The following is a 15,004-nucleotide window of genomic DNA, read 5'->3' on the forward strand; positions in this document are numbered from 1 at the left end:
AAATTATGTTATTTTTTTTTTGTTTTTTTGCAATGATGAATACTTTTTTTGTTTAATTTTTTGTGTTCAGCTGTAAAATGGCCCTTTTTGTTCCAATAAATGCTATTTTTTTCTTTAAAAACAATGAAATTGTGTACATATATATCACACAAGCACTACAGCATCATTAGTTTAATATGTTTTTATTCCAATTGTCTTTTGTAGACTTATTAAAAAAAAACATTGAATGATGAATACTTTTTTTGACCGCTGTAAGCGATATTAAAAAATATTTTTTATAAAGGGTGAGTTTTTAGCTATTATCCTTTGGGAAACACTGGTTTAAACAGCCCACTCACGTTTCGTGTCTTGTTTCGCTGTCAAACATCTTCATTTTGGTCTATAATTTTTCCATGAATCGTCTTACCAATGAACAACGCTTATAAATTACTGAATTTTATTATTAAAATGAGTGCTCCGCTAAGAAAGTTCATCGCGCGTTTCTTCTTCTTTAACGAAGAAGCTTATTTTTTGGAAAAATTGTTCATATTGGAGTGAAGATCGGCCAGAACAAGAGCTATCAATGCATCCAGAAAAAGTCACAGTTTGGTGTGGTTTCTGGGCTGGTGGCATCATTGGACCGTACTTATTCAAAGATGATGCGAATCGTAACGTAACTATGGATGGTGAGCGCTACCGTGAGATGATATCCAACTTTTTTTTGCTCAAAATGCAAGACATGTGGTTTCAACAAGACGGTGCCACATGACACACAGCACGCGTAACAATAGACTAATTAAGAGGCGAGTTCGGTGAACATTTTATTTCACGTTCGGGACCGGTCAATTGGCCACGTAGATCGTGCGATTAAAAGCCTTAAGACTATTTTTTGTGGGCTATGTTTAAGCTCATGTCTATATAGACAAACCCGCTTCAATTGACCAGTTGAAGCAGTTATTCGTGAGATACCGGTCGAAATGTTGGAAAAAGTGTTCCAAAATTGGACAAAGCGGATGGACCATTTGAGGCGCAATCACAGTCAACATTTTCATGAAATAATCTTCAAACATTAAATTATTTAGACCGAACTATTGATACAAATAACAATTTCATTAATTTTTCTAAATTTTGATGGGTGTTTTTTTTTAAACTTTCCTTTAGCTCTTAAAAAGTCACCCTTTAAAAGTAAGCCTTTTATATGACGAAGAAGATAAGCTGGTAGATTGGCTCATATAGGAGCCTTTATCGGAACAGGATATTGCGATGCATGACAAACGATGACACAATGATTTCTCCCCCATCCAACAGTTAGTTCATGTTGGGAGACAATGCTCGAGTTTCTAGACATACTAATGTGAAGGTGGAAATCAAAGAATTGAATTGTTTCAGAAAGCATCGACGGAGATTCGATGCATTTTTAATTAATGTTTTGTTATCAAACTCCAAAAATATAGCATATACCATCCATCATTAAAATTGTTCAAATCTTTTTGCTCTCTTTGTGCCATATTTTAGCTTACGTCCAATTTTAATCGTAATGAAATGAAATTGTTTCCAACACATAATCGTCTGAAATTAAATACAAATGTACAACTCCAAAACAGGTAATGAATGTACGTGACATTATTAATAAGTTCAATGCATGGGTCCATTAGGATGAAGCTGCTTGGAAGGAATTATGAACTTTTGCGCAATTTCTTTGCACGATGACATCGAAGACATAATTAAAAATATATTCGAAAACATGCGATGCAATGATGAGATTAAAGCTTCATTTTCTTGAAATAAAACGCAAACAGATATAGGAATTACGAAAATGTTTTATAGCCTAGGTTCTTGCAGCACGACTTCCTGTTGCACAAAGCACAAAGCGAGAAAAACAATCCACCAGATACAATGCAATGTGCAGCAAGACGATCCATGTTGCAGCACGAAAAACAATAGCCAAGGGCACAAAGGCAAGGATACGCTGGCAGTGATTTTCTTTACTAATGAAATTAATTACAATGGAAGTAAGATGAGAGCACACAAAGAATATCTCAAGTAATAACGAGACTCTCACGGATCAATTGCAGCAGTGGTAGGATGTAGCAAAGCAGAAGAAATGGCAAAGGATTAAAATAAAACCTCATTTCAACAAAAGGTTGTTTTTTTTTTCAATTGTAATTTTTCTTAAGCTTCTCCAAAGATGTATTGCGGGAAGAAAAACAAAACAAATATAAGAAAGGCAAGGACGCAACATGTGAAGGACACAGATGATTTACGAGGATTTAGCCTTCGCAGCAGCTTCTTGCAATATCTTCACAAAACATTAGAATTTTAGAGCACGTATTAAGTGAAAGAGTGGAAGTATTAATTAAGTTTTGCCTACATTTAAAGAGAAAAATTTAAACAATTATCTTTGGTGAATACAGACAAGAAGGTAAGGTTGGAGGGCACTAGCAACCTTAAATCCATTGGGTACTCTCTAAAGAAGAAATAGGAGAAAGCGACGGAGATGCACAAAAAGAAATACCTCATACTGCGAGGCAAGACACCAGGCACACCGGGAAGAAATTCCCAAGTTTCAAACTCGACAAATTTCATCACATGTATGTGCTAATTGCCTGCATATATGTCATTTTTCTCTACTAATTCCATCTAACGAAAACAAATGCATTGTTACGAAACGCGATCATCAACCCAACATCATGCTGCAAAGCAGCATATGCTGTAAAGCAAAACAATCACCATGCCATGGACTGTTACCACAGCAACACGGCATACCTTGAATGCATTAGACAACAGTGTTCATTTTGAAAGTTTTTAAGAAAAGAAAAAACCTAATGAAATTTGTTTTCCTCACAGAAAAACCAGTAAGAAAGGGCAAAAGTCGGGCGATGCCGAATGTATAATACCCTACACCTACCCTATAAGTACAATTCTGAACCAATTTTGATGGAACTCGGCGCTCAAATATGGTCAAACAGTAATACCTACGGTTGACAAATGAAAACATTTTTGCAAATGACCCAAAATCTGACGAACATATATGTATGGGAGCTATAGCTAATTCTGAACCGATTTCAAGCAAACTTCTCAGATAATGTGATAGTCGTCGAGGAAAGCGTGGTGCAAAATTTTGGGAAGATTGGTCAAATAATGCGCTTGCAGCGGCTCTTGGGGTGCAAATCTTGCGATAAACCTATATGACAGCTATATCTAAATCTAAGCCGATTTGTATGAAATTCGCCAGTAATATCGAGAGTCATAAGAAAATCTTTCCTGCCGAATTCCGAGAGAATTAGTTAACAAAAGACACATTTTATTGCAATATTACTGCAAATCGGACGAACTTATATATGGGAGCTATATCTAACTAAGAACCGATTTCGAGCAAACCTATCAGATACTGTCACAGTCGTCGAAGAAAGCGTTGTACGGAGTTTTGGGAAGATTGATCAAAACATGCGCTTGTATATATATATATATATATATATATATATATATATATATATATATATATATATATATATATATATATATATGAGAGTTATATCTAAATCTGAACCGATTTCCATGAAATTCACCAGTAATGTCGACAGTCAAGAGAAAATCAAGAGAATAAGTTAACAAATGACCATTTTATTGCATTATAACTGCAAATCGGGCAAATATATATATGGGAGCTATATCAAAATCTGAACCGATTTCTATGAAATTAACCGATATCGGGAGCCATAAAAAAATCCTTCCTGCTAAATTTCGATAAAATCGGTTAACAAATGACCATTTTATTGCAGTATTACTGCAAATCGGACGAACTGACGATATGAGAGCTATATCCAAACATGAAACGATTCTTTCCAATTTCAATAGGCTTCGTCTCCAGGCCAAAAAACATGCCCATACCATACGATCGGATGAATACTGCGACCTGCACTTACTACACAAATTAACATGGACAGACGGACGGACAGACAGACTGACAGACGGACATAGCTAAATCAAATCAAAAAGTGATTCTGAGTCGATCGGTATACTTATCAATGGGTTTACCTCTCTTCCTTCTGCGTGTTACAAACTAATTCATATATAGACTTAATTTTGACCGATTAAGCATGGTATTGACTTATAAAAAGCTTTCAAACATGGTGTTCATTGCATTAATTTTTGTCATGGAAATTCGATATTTTTTGTATCACGGCAAGTGATTGGTAAAGAAGGCATACGTTGAACATATTTTTAATTGTACGAATTAAATTGTTATTTGCTAGTACAAATTGTGCATTGACCACAATTATATTGTGTTCCCTTTCCCGCATATGTAGTGCGAAAAAAGTGTGAATCAGTCAGATATATGTCTAACTGCTATCACTTATGGACACAGAGTAGCGTGGATAGAAAAAAAATATCACGAAAATTAGAAGTGTGGTTTTTATCTCGACATAAAATGTAATTTTATTATAATTTTAAAGTAAAACAAATTTAGTGCGAAAAATGTTGCGTTGAAATAATGTAAATGCAAATTTTGCCCGTAAACATTCCACTAAGGGACTGGGGCAAACTTCTCACATATCAATGAGTGCAGTCCGATTAAAATTTAAGCACAATGATAAGGGGCATCCTTTTTATACCCGAGTGCGAACGGCGTGTCACAGTGCGACACCTCTTTGGAGAGAAGTTTTACATGGCATAGTACCTCACAAATGTTGCCAGCATTAGGAGGGGCAAGCCACAGCTGAAAATTCTTTCTGATGGTGTCGCCAGGATTCAAACCCAGCCGTTCAGCGTTATAGGCGGATATGATAACCTCTGCGCTACGGTGACCACCATACAGTAATGCACAAAAATGGCGGTTGTTAACAAATAGAATGAAGATATTGCAAACGCAACAAATTGGAGGACATTGTAGAATGTAGACGTGATATTTATAAATACATATTAATAATATAGTTTTTTTTATTTTTTATTATTCATATATAGACTATATTGACTTGTTAGCTGAGGATGGAATATAACATATGTGGATCTAGATTTAGCGGTATTCCACGCAAATTGCTAAGATTGGTATTTATTACGATTCATTTTGAATATGTATGTATTGTTTGTAATACTCCTTACAGACGGTGTCGCCGACAACGAATTGTCGATTCTAAATGGAATCGACAATTTTTCTTTTTTTTAGAAGCCTGGGACCATTAAGAAAAAATATAAATATGTTAAGCATTATATTTTATGGTTTATTTGCAATTTAATCCCATAAAATAAAAAGCTTTTTTATTTATTTGAAAAATTTCAGTTTTTTACTTTTATTAAAACAGTAAAAACATGAGCTTTACCATAGCCCACAAAAATTAGTATAAAGGCGTTAAATTGCACGATCTAGTCGGCCAATTGACCGGTACCGAATGTGAAATAAAATTTTCAAACTCGCCTCACGCTAAGTCCATTGTTACGCGTGCTTTGTGGCATGTGGCCCCGTCTTCAAATAAGCAAGTCAAGCTCTTGCAATTTGGGCAAACAAAAAAATTGGATGTCACACGATAGCGCTCACCATTCACAGTTATTTTACGATCCGCATCATCTTTAAAGCAGTACGGTCTAATGATGCCACCAGCCTATAAACCGCACCGAAATGTGACTTTTTCTGGATGCATTGGTAGCTCTTGCAATGCTTCTGGCTGATCTTTACTCCAAAATCGACAATTCTGCTTATTTACGTACCTATTGCGCCAAAAATGTGCTTTGTCGCTGAACACATATTTTCCATAAAAAAGTGGATCTTCAGCCTTCTTTCCTAGAGCCCATTCACCAAAAATCCTGCGTTGCAGTTGGTCGTTCGGCTTCAATTATTGCACCAGCTGTATTTTAAAAGGCTTCACATCTAAATCTTTCCGCAAAATTTTGCACGTTGTTGCGAACGGCGACGAATCGATAATTGATGGTAATCATTAACACTGGCCGATACAGCTACGAATTTCCTTCAGTTCGCACTTTACGTAAGCGTGGTGATGGTTTAATATCCAACAATTTAAATTTGTTGCGAAATTTAGTCACAATACGCCGAATAGCAGCTTTAGTTATAGACCAAACTGTTTTCCATACCACTGCCCTAAATTGGTTTATGTCTGGTGTTGTGTCCCCATCAAAGTGCCGGTGTCTGTTAGCCGCGAAATTAATTTTTTCAAGCCACTGTAAACAACACAAATGGTGGTCGCACTTCATGCATTATGATTACGATTATGCTAGAAAAGGTCAAACTTTTCAATGCAAATGTCAGATTCCAACTGGCAACACCTCGAGTCGGCTAGGCCAGAAATATATTAAATATAAATCACCAATGAGGGACAAAATATTATAATTCTTTGCATTTGTTGCAGAGGCGCCGGACTTTAGCCGAATTTGACCTAAATAGGTGAGTATGGTGGATGTTGAATATATGTATTTATATGTAAACTTTACCTAAATATGTTATTTTTCACATTTACAGATGTATTTATTAGAAGGTCTCATGCAAAATGTTAAATGATTTGGGCTTCTACAGCCCTTACGGTGCATATCGTAGAAAAGAAATATACATATGTATACAGAAAAAATATCACGAAAATTATTTCAATTAAAAATTTAATTGAAAATAAAAATCTTTTCAACTAAGAAATAAATTTATTCAATCATTTTTATAATTGAATCCAATTTTTTTTCAATTACGATCGTAATTGAAATTTTTGTCAATTTCAATTAAAAAATTAATTGATTCAATCATTCTTTTAATTGAACATGAACTTCCAATCAATTTTTCAATTAAAAAATTAATTGATTCAACAATTTTTTAATTGAATCTAAAAAACTGTTGTGTATAAAATGTGATTGAAAATTTAATCTTTTTCAATTAAACAATAACGACGAAGATCTCAAACTTTTTTGTCTTTCTGTCACTCAATTCGTTCGCCAGTTCATTGATTCACTCAGTTTATGGAGGGAAAAGAGCTGTTTTCATTGAATTGGCGAACTATCGAGTAACAAAAAGAAAAAAACTGTTAGCGGTCTAGGCAGTAAATTCTTTCAATCATTTTTAATGTAATCGAGAACTTTTTTAGACCTGACTGCACTGTTATGACAGTCGATTTTTAAAAATGTCTAGCCACTCTAATTTTTGATACTTTTTATATATGACAAAATTCTCCCAAAAGAAGTAGTCCGACTACCTTTTTAAATTTCTAAACGCAATTCTAATCTTAATAATGACCAAAATATGCATATTAACGGCTTCTTAGTAGCTTATTCATTTTCCGTTTCATTTTTGGAAAAACCCCAGGATTTGTTTTGTTTCTAAGGAGTGATCATGGACCCGAATATAAAGTTCAAATTCGTGTTCTAGGAGTTTTACATATGGATCATGGACCCAAAGATAAAGTTCAAATTCGTGTTCCAGAAGTTTTACATATGTGAACCATGTTGCATTAAAATCTAGCGCTTTCGCAAACAATTTAATACAACATTTGAATTTAATTTTTAATTGATCCAATAAAAATATTAATTGGATATTTCGAAAATTTCAAACATTGTTTTAATCGGATCATATAAAAAATAATTGAAAATTTGAAAAAATCAATAATTTTTTTAATAGAATCTATTAAAAAATTAATTGAAAATTGAAAAATTTTTTTAATTGGATCAATTTAAAATTAATTGGAATTTTAAAAAAATTTTAATCAATTTTTTAATTAAGTATGCAATTTTTTTATCGAAAAATTTTTTAATCACCTTTTTCAAAAACAGTGATTGATATTATCATTTTCGTAATTGAGCAGTTTCAATCAAAAAATGAATTGAGTCAATTAATTTGATGACTGAGACCAATTTTTATTTTTTTCTGTGTAGAAGCTCTATTTGAATTTGATCGTATTTTGATGAGAGTTTGCTTAGATTCAGAAGCAACAATATTTTGAAGTGCTATTTATCAATTGGAAGATGGGTTAACAAAATGGTTGACAAGTAAATAAAAATCAAATTATCCAAATTAAAACAGAGTTTTTGCGGAGTAATGGAGACAACAAAGCTTTGACTGCAAACCCATAAGTAGGAAGGATGTTTGGCCTGTAGCACAATTTAATGTCGATTTAGCCTAAGGCTATATCCTTAATTTTCATTCTTCACGCCACCAGCATGAAATAAAATGGAAAACGTCAAATAAAAAAAAAATATATAAATAAGTATAAAAATTATAAGTGGTCTGTGTACATTTTTCAGGCACCTCTGGATTTATAACGTCTGCCGAGGTTGTGGCTGTGGAAGGAGTTGGTTCTTGGTTTGCGAACGAAGGTGGAGTGGATAATGTCGTTGCAAGTGTTGGCATGCTGAGGACTACTGTTAATGCCTAAAGTCGTTATTGTTTATATCTGGTTTTGAAAACGCCATGGGAGAGAGATTAAAAGTTCAAGTTCATTTAATTTGTTGCCAACCAAAAGAAAAGGTCTTAAATACCGAAAAGTAGAAAAACATTAAAACCGCCATAAAAATATCCTTCTAACATGTGGCTCCAACGATGGGGGTTGGTGTAATAAGTAAGTTATAGAAACCAAATGGAAATACATTTTTAAAACGAACAATGTACGTTATTGCCTGCTAATACTGATTCTAGCTTTTGTTGTATTTGAAATCCAAATAAGGAGCGAAATAAATCTACAAAACATTGACTGCCAATGCAAATATATCCACCAATGCTCGTATTTTCTTAAAGAACACGAGCAGAATTCTCTCGTGTTATTTTCCAATTCAAGTTATTAGCCTAATCATAAGAGACCTCTTCATAGAAAAGGTTTGCAAGGTTATTATACTCTTATCTCCTCAGCATCTATAAGAGGAATCAGTTTTTTGAGAAGCGCGGATTAGGGTTTGGTTTTAGATCCATGATTTCTTCGCAGCATTTTTGAATTTAATTTAGATTAATCCATACAAATCAACCCGCCCTAATATGTATACTTCATGGGGACGCAGATCAATATTTCGAGGTGTTACAAATTGAATGACTAGAATAGTATATCCCCATTTTATGGCGCCGTGTATGGAAACCACCGTATTGAAGAAACGCCTGGGTTCGAAACCTGGCGAAAATATCAGAAAACAAATATCAGCGGTCGTAATCCCCTCTTAATGCTGGCGACATTTGTGAGTTATTATGACATTTAAAAATGTAACCTCAAAAAGTTGTCGAACTGCGGCACGACCTTGGCTATAAAAGGAGGCCCCCTATTATAAAGCTTAAACTTAAATCGTACAGCACACATTGATATGTTAGAAGTTTGCCCTTGTTCCTTAATGGAATGTTCATGGGCCAATATTTTTGACCATGGTTGCGAGTACAATTTTTTTTTTTATGAAAGTGTCACATTCAGGAGCGTACTGAGAAGGCTCACAGATGTTGGGCGCCTGAATATGAGGATAGTCCACGTGCCCTACAGAAGCATGATTAGACCAATGCTTACTAACGCCTCATTAGTTTGGAGGACTGCTATGAAGAAAAGTGCAACATAAGGATCATACAATAAGTTCAGAGAACATGTTGTCTTGGCATAGGCGGAGCGATGAGAACCACGCCCACTAGGGCACTGGAGACTATTCTAGATATCCAACCCATTGACATACAGATAAAATGTGAGACAGCCACTGCGGCTATGAGACTTAAGGCGATGGGATAATGGATTGAGGGTGGCAGCAGCTCATATCATCGCGGTATAATCAAGGCGATGATAGGAAACTTGGTAGGAAGGAAAGAGGTTTCCGATCGGATACCTGAGACGACACTTGAGGTCGAGTGCGAGGCACTGCTGCCAGCGGCACAGTCTTGGACTGACGGAACCCTAGTATTGCCGTCTGGAAGATCATGTTACACGGATGGATCAAAGCTAGAAGATAGAGTGGACTTGGGAGTCTACATTGAGAACCCAGGGACTGAGATCTGTCTAAGACAGCCTGACCATAATACAGTCCTGCAGGCGGAGATCCGGGCGAACACGGAAAGCGTGAGGTGGAGTGGTACTAACGCGAGGACGTCGAGTTTGAACATCTTTACGGACAGTAAAATGGCCATAAGGGCAATAAGAACCAGGACGGCAATGTCACGAACAGTCTTACAGTGAAAGAAGAAGATTAATGCATTTTTTTGCGAAAAACTTGAACTATAGTTGGCCGTACTTATTTTCCCAATTCGAATTCAGTTCTCCAAAATTACCCTAGGCAAATTAAAAAAAAAATCTAATCGACAAAATGTTCTTAATTTAATTCAAACATTTATTATTACAGAATGCCGGGCGATGTATGTATATGGATGCAATACCTTAATCTGAAAGAAATTTGATAAATTTTACTGGAAATGTCAGCAGTCACAAAAGAGGGGTAGGTACCTAATTTCTTGGGAATCGGTTAGAAAATGAAAACATATTTGCAATATTGCTCAAAATTGGACGAAAATATATACGGGAGCTGTATCTAAATCTGAACTCATTTCGATTCAGTTCAGAAATGTGCTGACAAAAATTGAATGATACATTTCTGTATATGAGAGCTTAACCTAATTATGTTTCGATATCGTTAAAATTCGCCAGTATTCATAAGAGATTCCCTCGTACAGAGTTTCGTCAGGTTAGGCTAACAAATCACCACATTTTTCTACTATTAGTCCAAATAAGAGCAACAAAAAACCAAATCTGCATTGATATCTTTCAGTTTAAATAGGCTTCGTCTCTAAGACAAAAATATGTCTATTTCAAATTTGAAAATGGTTTGATAAAAATTGCGAACTGTATATTATACATACTCATAGCAAAAAGTTTGCTGAATATAGCAAACACTGTCTGCTGAATATAAGTAGTTGTTTTTGCTGCTCTTATAGCAGTAGTTTTGCTATTACAGCAGTAGTTCTACATTTTCAAAGCAGCAAGCTGGGTGTTGAAAAGTCTGTAGACCGATTTGAACCGTTCTTGGCACAGTTGTTGAGAGTCATAAGAGAACACTATATGCAAAATTTCAGCCAAATCGGATAAAACTCGCGGCTTGTAAGGGCTGGAGAAGTCAAATCGGGAGATCGGTTTATATATAGATAGAGCTATATCCAAATTTGAACCGATACATCAATATTAAGTATCTGTGCAAAATTTCACGCGGCTAGCTTTACGCTTTTGACCGCTATCGTTCGCAGTTCGGCACGGCCGAACTTAACGCCTTTTTACTTGTTCTTGTGTATAAAACAAAATTTCTACGGGCTCAAATGCACTCAATAAACAATTATTAAAAAATTGTCCAAGCTGTCGAAGTGATGTGTTTGTTTTAATGGCGATTTGATATTAGCTATTTTTAGTCGGGGAACCGGTCACTGTATCCTGTTTGGGACTGGTTCTAAGTCCTGCAGGAGATTTAGTTTTAAGCTCAATGATTTATGTATATGTCTAGTAATGCCTTGACATTTTGAGGAAGAATGTTTCCTTCAAAGAATAAAAGTGTTTACTTTACAAATTCAGCCGGCAGCTTTTATTGATATAAAAAAAAAACTTATATTTTTTGGGTGTAGGTTATGCCACTACCTTTCCTCGGGGCAATTTTTATGTAATTTAGCTATCCTTAAATTGTCACATTTCCCTCGTACTCTTACCACAAAGGATCATAAACAGCTGATGCTGTTTTCTATTACGGCAAAGACGAAGGCACCACAAAACAAAACAAAAAAATGGCCATTCCGCCTCAAAATTTTATTCATCCATTCCGGGGATCGTCCATTTTTTCATAATGGAGTTGGGGTTGTAATTGGGTATGTTGGCAATTTTTGAATGCGCGTTTTTGTGTATATGACGTTGATTTATGTTTATTTTGCATGCAGCAGTACAATACACAAACACTCACACGCACTCTTATGTATAGAGACTCACGAAATCTCATTCAGATTAAAGACGAGAATGGATAGAAGAGCAAATGATTCGAACAAACGGAAAAGGAAATACCTTTACAAGCAAAAATAAAACACTCGCACAAACACAAGTTCACTTTTCATGTTGCATAGACATCAAAGCAGAAATTTTTTCTTGTGCTTGACTGTTGGAGCCATTGGATCTGTTGCTGCTTACTTTGATTTGCACAACAACCAAATATCCATCCATTCAAACTGCCACTGAATTTCACACGCCAAAGCCAAGGCTTAATCCCAAAAACTGTAAAGGGCCCAACAAACACCAGCTGAAGCAGGAGTTGCGATTGTGTTGTACAAAGGTTATATCCATTCCCATTGATTCGGAATTTTATGTTTTTCGTTTCCCTCTTTTGTATGCTTTTATTTATTTTTTTTTATTTGATTCTTCTAAAACTAAAGCACCCGTAAACTCACCTGATAAAGCATGGCCGGACACGAGCATCCATAGGCAATGCGATGGAGTATGGTTACAGCTGCTTTCAGGGATTTTGTAGGTATTTGTTCCCAATCGGCAAGCACCACCACACAGGCACGAACTATTTTTGGATTCACCAATCTGTAAATAGAATAGAGAAAAAATGAAATCCTTGAATCTACAAAGAAAAGAGCCACAAACTGCAACAGAATTGGTGAAAAACGTAACGAAATTCAAAATGGTTATTAATCATTTTAAGTAGTCATAGCAAAAAAAAAAAACCAAACACGAGTACCGATTTCTCCATCCCACACCTAGGTAGGAGATTCTTCCAAACTTAATTTTATCTTCTGCAATGGCACAATGCAGATTTGCCACGGGACAAAGACTGCAATGTACCGTGGTTTAAATGACCTTGCACACAAATTGAAAACTATGAGATGGAAAAAAATTAAGAAATTTGATTATATTTCTTGAGCTTCTGGAGGGCGCAATTCCTTTCCGATTTGGCTGCAATTGTGCACATATGAAAAATGACTTCCAACATTTGTGCAAAGTATGGTCTAAAGCAGTCCACAACCTGATATAGCCGCTATATATAGACCTATCTCCTGATTAGACTTCTTGAGCTTCTAGGGGGCGCAAATCTCATCCAATTTAGTTGAAATTTAGCATATATCGTTTTGGTATGACTTCAAAAAGCTAAATCTAAATCGGTTGATAACCTGATATAGCTGCCATATAAACCGATCACCCAATTTGACAATCTGGGACACTGGAGGGCGCATTTTTTACTCGATTTGCCTGAAATTTTGGAGGTGGTATTTTTCCATGACTTTTAACAGCCATGACAAATAAGGTTCATATCGGCCAATAACTTGATATATATATTGAAAGCTCATATATATATTGAAAAAGCCATTGAAAGAACTTGACAAATGATCTATGGTGGAGGGTGTTTTTGGAATAATTGTCGCCACCACTGTAAGTTAAGGAAATGCACTTTCAATATTACGGACTGGTGGCCACAAATAGAAACAAACTTCGAACATAGTAGATGCGATAGACATGTTTCAAATTAGCTTAGACTGAATTTATGAGAGAAGTGAGGAATATCGATGCTTAGATCATTCACGTTTGTAGCAAAGTGGCTGCAAATAATTTCAATGCATTGCTCTTTATACCCACCACCGAAGAAGAACGAAATATCGATTTTCGACCGCATAAAGTATATATACTCTTGATCCTCGATATATTCTAAGATGATCTAGCCATGTCTCTCCTGATGCTGCGATTCGGAGTCAAGCATTTTTACCTGGAGTCGGGGTCAAAAAATTATCTCGACGCTGATCCCGGAGAAATTAGAAAAAGTAAATGTTTCAACAAAAAAACAAATAAAAGTGTGCTAAGTTCGGCCGGGCCGAATCTTGGGAACCCACCACCATGGATTTTGCTAAAAATGTATACAAAATAAATTTAATTGAAGGGCATAATTTTATTCTACATACCAAACTTCTGTGAAACCAGTAAAAATTAAAGCTTCTAGGAACCGAACAAGGATGATCGAGAGACCGGTTTACTTGGGAGCAATATCAGGTTATAGACTGATTTGGACCCTATTTGTAACAGAACACCGCATGCAAATTTCAAAGTCAAACCGGGAGATCGGTTTTTATGGGAGCTATCTCAGGTTATCGACCGATTTAGACCGTTCTTGTGACATTCATAAAAGTCATAACAGAACACTACATGCAAAATTTGGCCCAATTGGACAATAATTGCAGCTTCCAAGAGCTCAAGAAGTAAAATCGGGAGATGGGTTTTTGTGGGAGCTATATCAGCTTATAGACCGATTTGGACCATATTTAGAACATTTGTTAGGAGTTATAAAAGAACACTACGTTCAAAATTTCAGCCAACTTGGGCTAAAATTGCGGCTTGTAAGGGCTCAAGAATTCAAAATCGGGAGATCAGGTTATATGGGAGCTATATCAGGTTATAGACCGTTTGGGACCGTACTTACTACAGCTAAATAGGACAAAAATTGCGGCTTCCAGAGGCTCAAAAAGTCAACTCGGGAGATCGGTTTATATGGGAGCTATATCTAAACCTGAACCGATATGGCCCATTTTCAATCCTCAACGACCTACATCAATATAAGCTATCTGTGGAAAATTTCAAGCGGCTACCTTTACGCGTTCGACCGCTGTCGTGATTTCAACAGACGGACGGACGGACGGACATGGCTAGATCGACTCAGAACGTCGAGACGATCAAGAATATATACACTTTATGGGGTCTTAGACGAATATTTCGAGGGTTTATAAACGGAATGACTAGATTAGTATACCCCTATCCTATGGTGGTGGGTATAAAAATTATATTCAAAAGAAATAAATTTATCAAAATTAAGTCTTTAGAAATTTTGTCTTAAGAAAGAAATTCGTTAAAAATTTGTTTCAATTTTGTCATTGAAATTTTAGCTCTGAAAAAATTTCATTGAAATATTGTATTAAGAAAAAAAATCATTAAAAGTTTGTCTTTAGAAATAATTTAATTGAAATAATTTTGATAGAAACAATTCCACTGTTTATAAAAAAAAATTCTTTTAAATGTTGTTTTCACGAAAAATTTGATTGATGTTTTGTCTTTAGAAAAAGTTTAGTTAA

The 15,004-nt window shown here is 35.4% G+C and overlaps 1 protein-coding gene across 1 annotated transcript in view; it reads right to left on the bottom strand.

Annotated features, from left to right (window-relative positions):
• The window catches only part of LOC106082285 (protein timeless homolog), a 960,087-nt gene that overhangs the window by 21,737 nt on the left and 923,346 nt on the right, over positions 1 to 15,004 (bottom strand). Inside the window, exon 14 of the mRNA XM_059362476.1 lies at positions 12,335 to 12,476. Within this exon, the coding sequence (XP_059218459.1) occupies positions 12,335 to 12,476 (142 nt within the window). The remainder of the gene's footprint in view (positions 1 to 12,334; positions 12,477 to 15,004) is intronic.

Source organism: Stomoxys calcitrans, chromosome 2 (assembly GCF_963082655.1).
Source record: "Stomoxys calcitrans chromosome 2, idStoCalc2.1, whole genome shotgun sequence".
Taxonomy (NCBI): Eukaryota; Metazoa; Arthropoda; class Insecta; order Diptera; family Muscidae; genus Stomoxys; species Stomoxys calcitrans.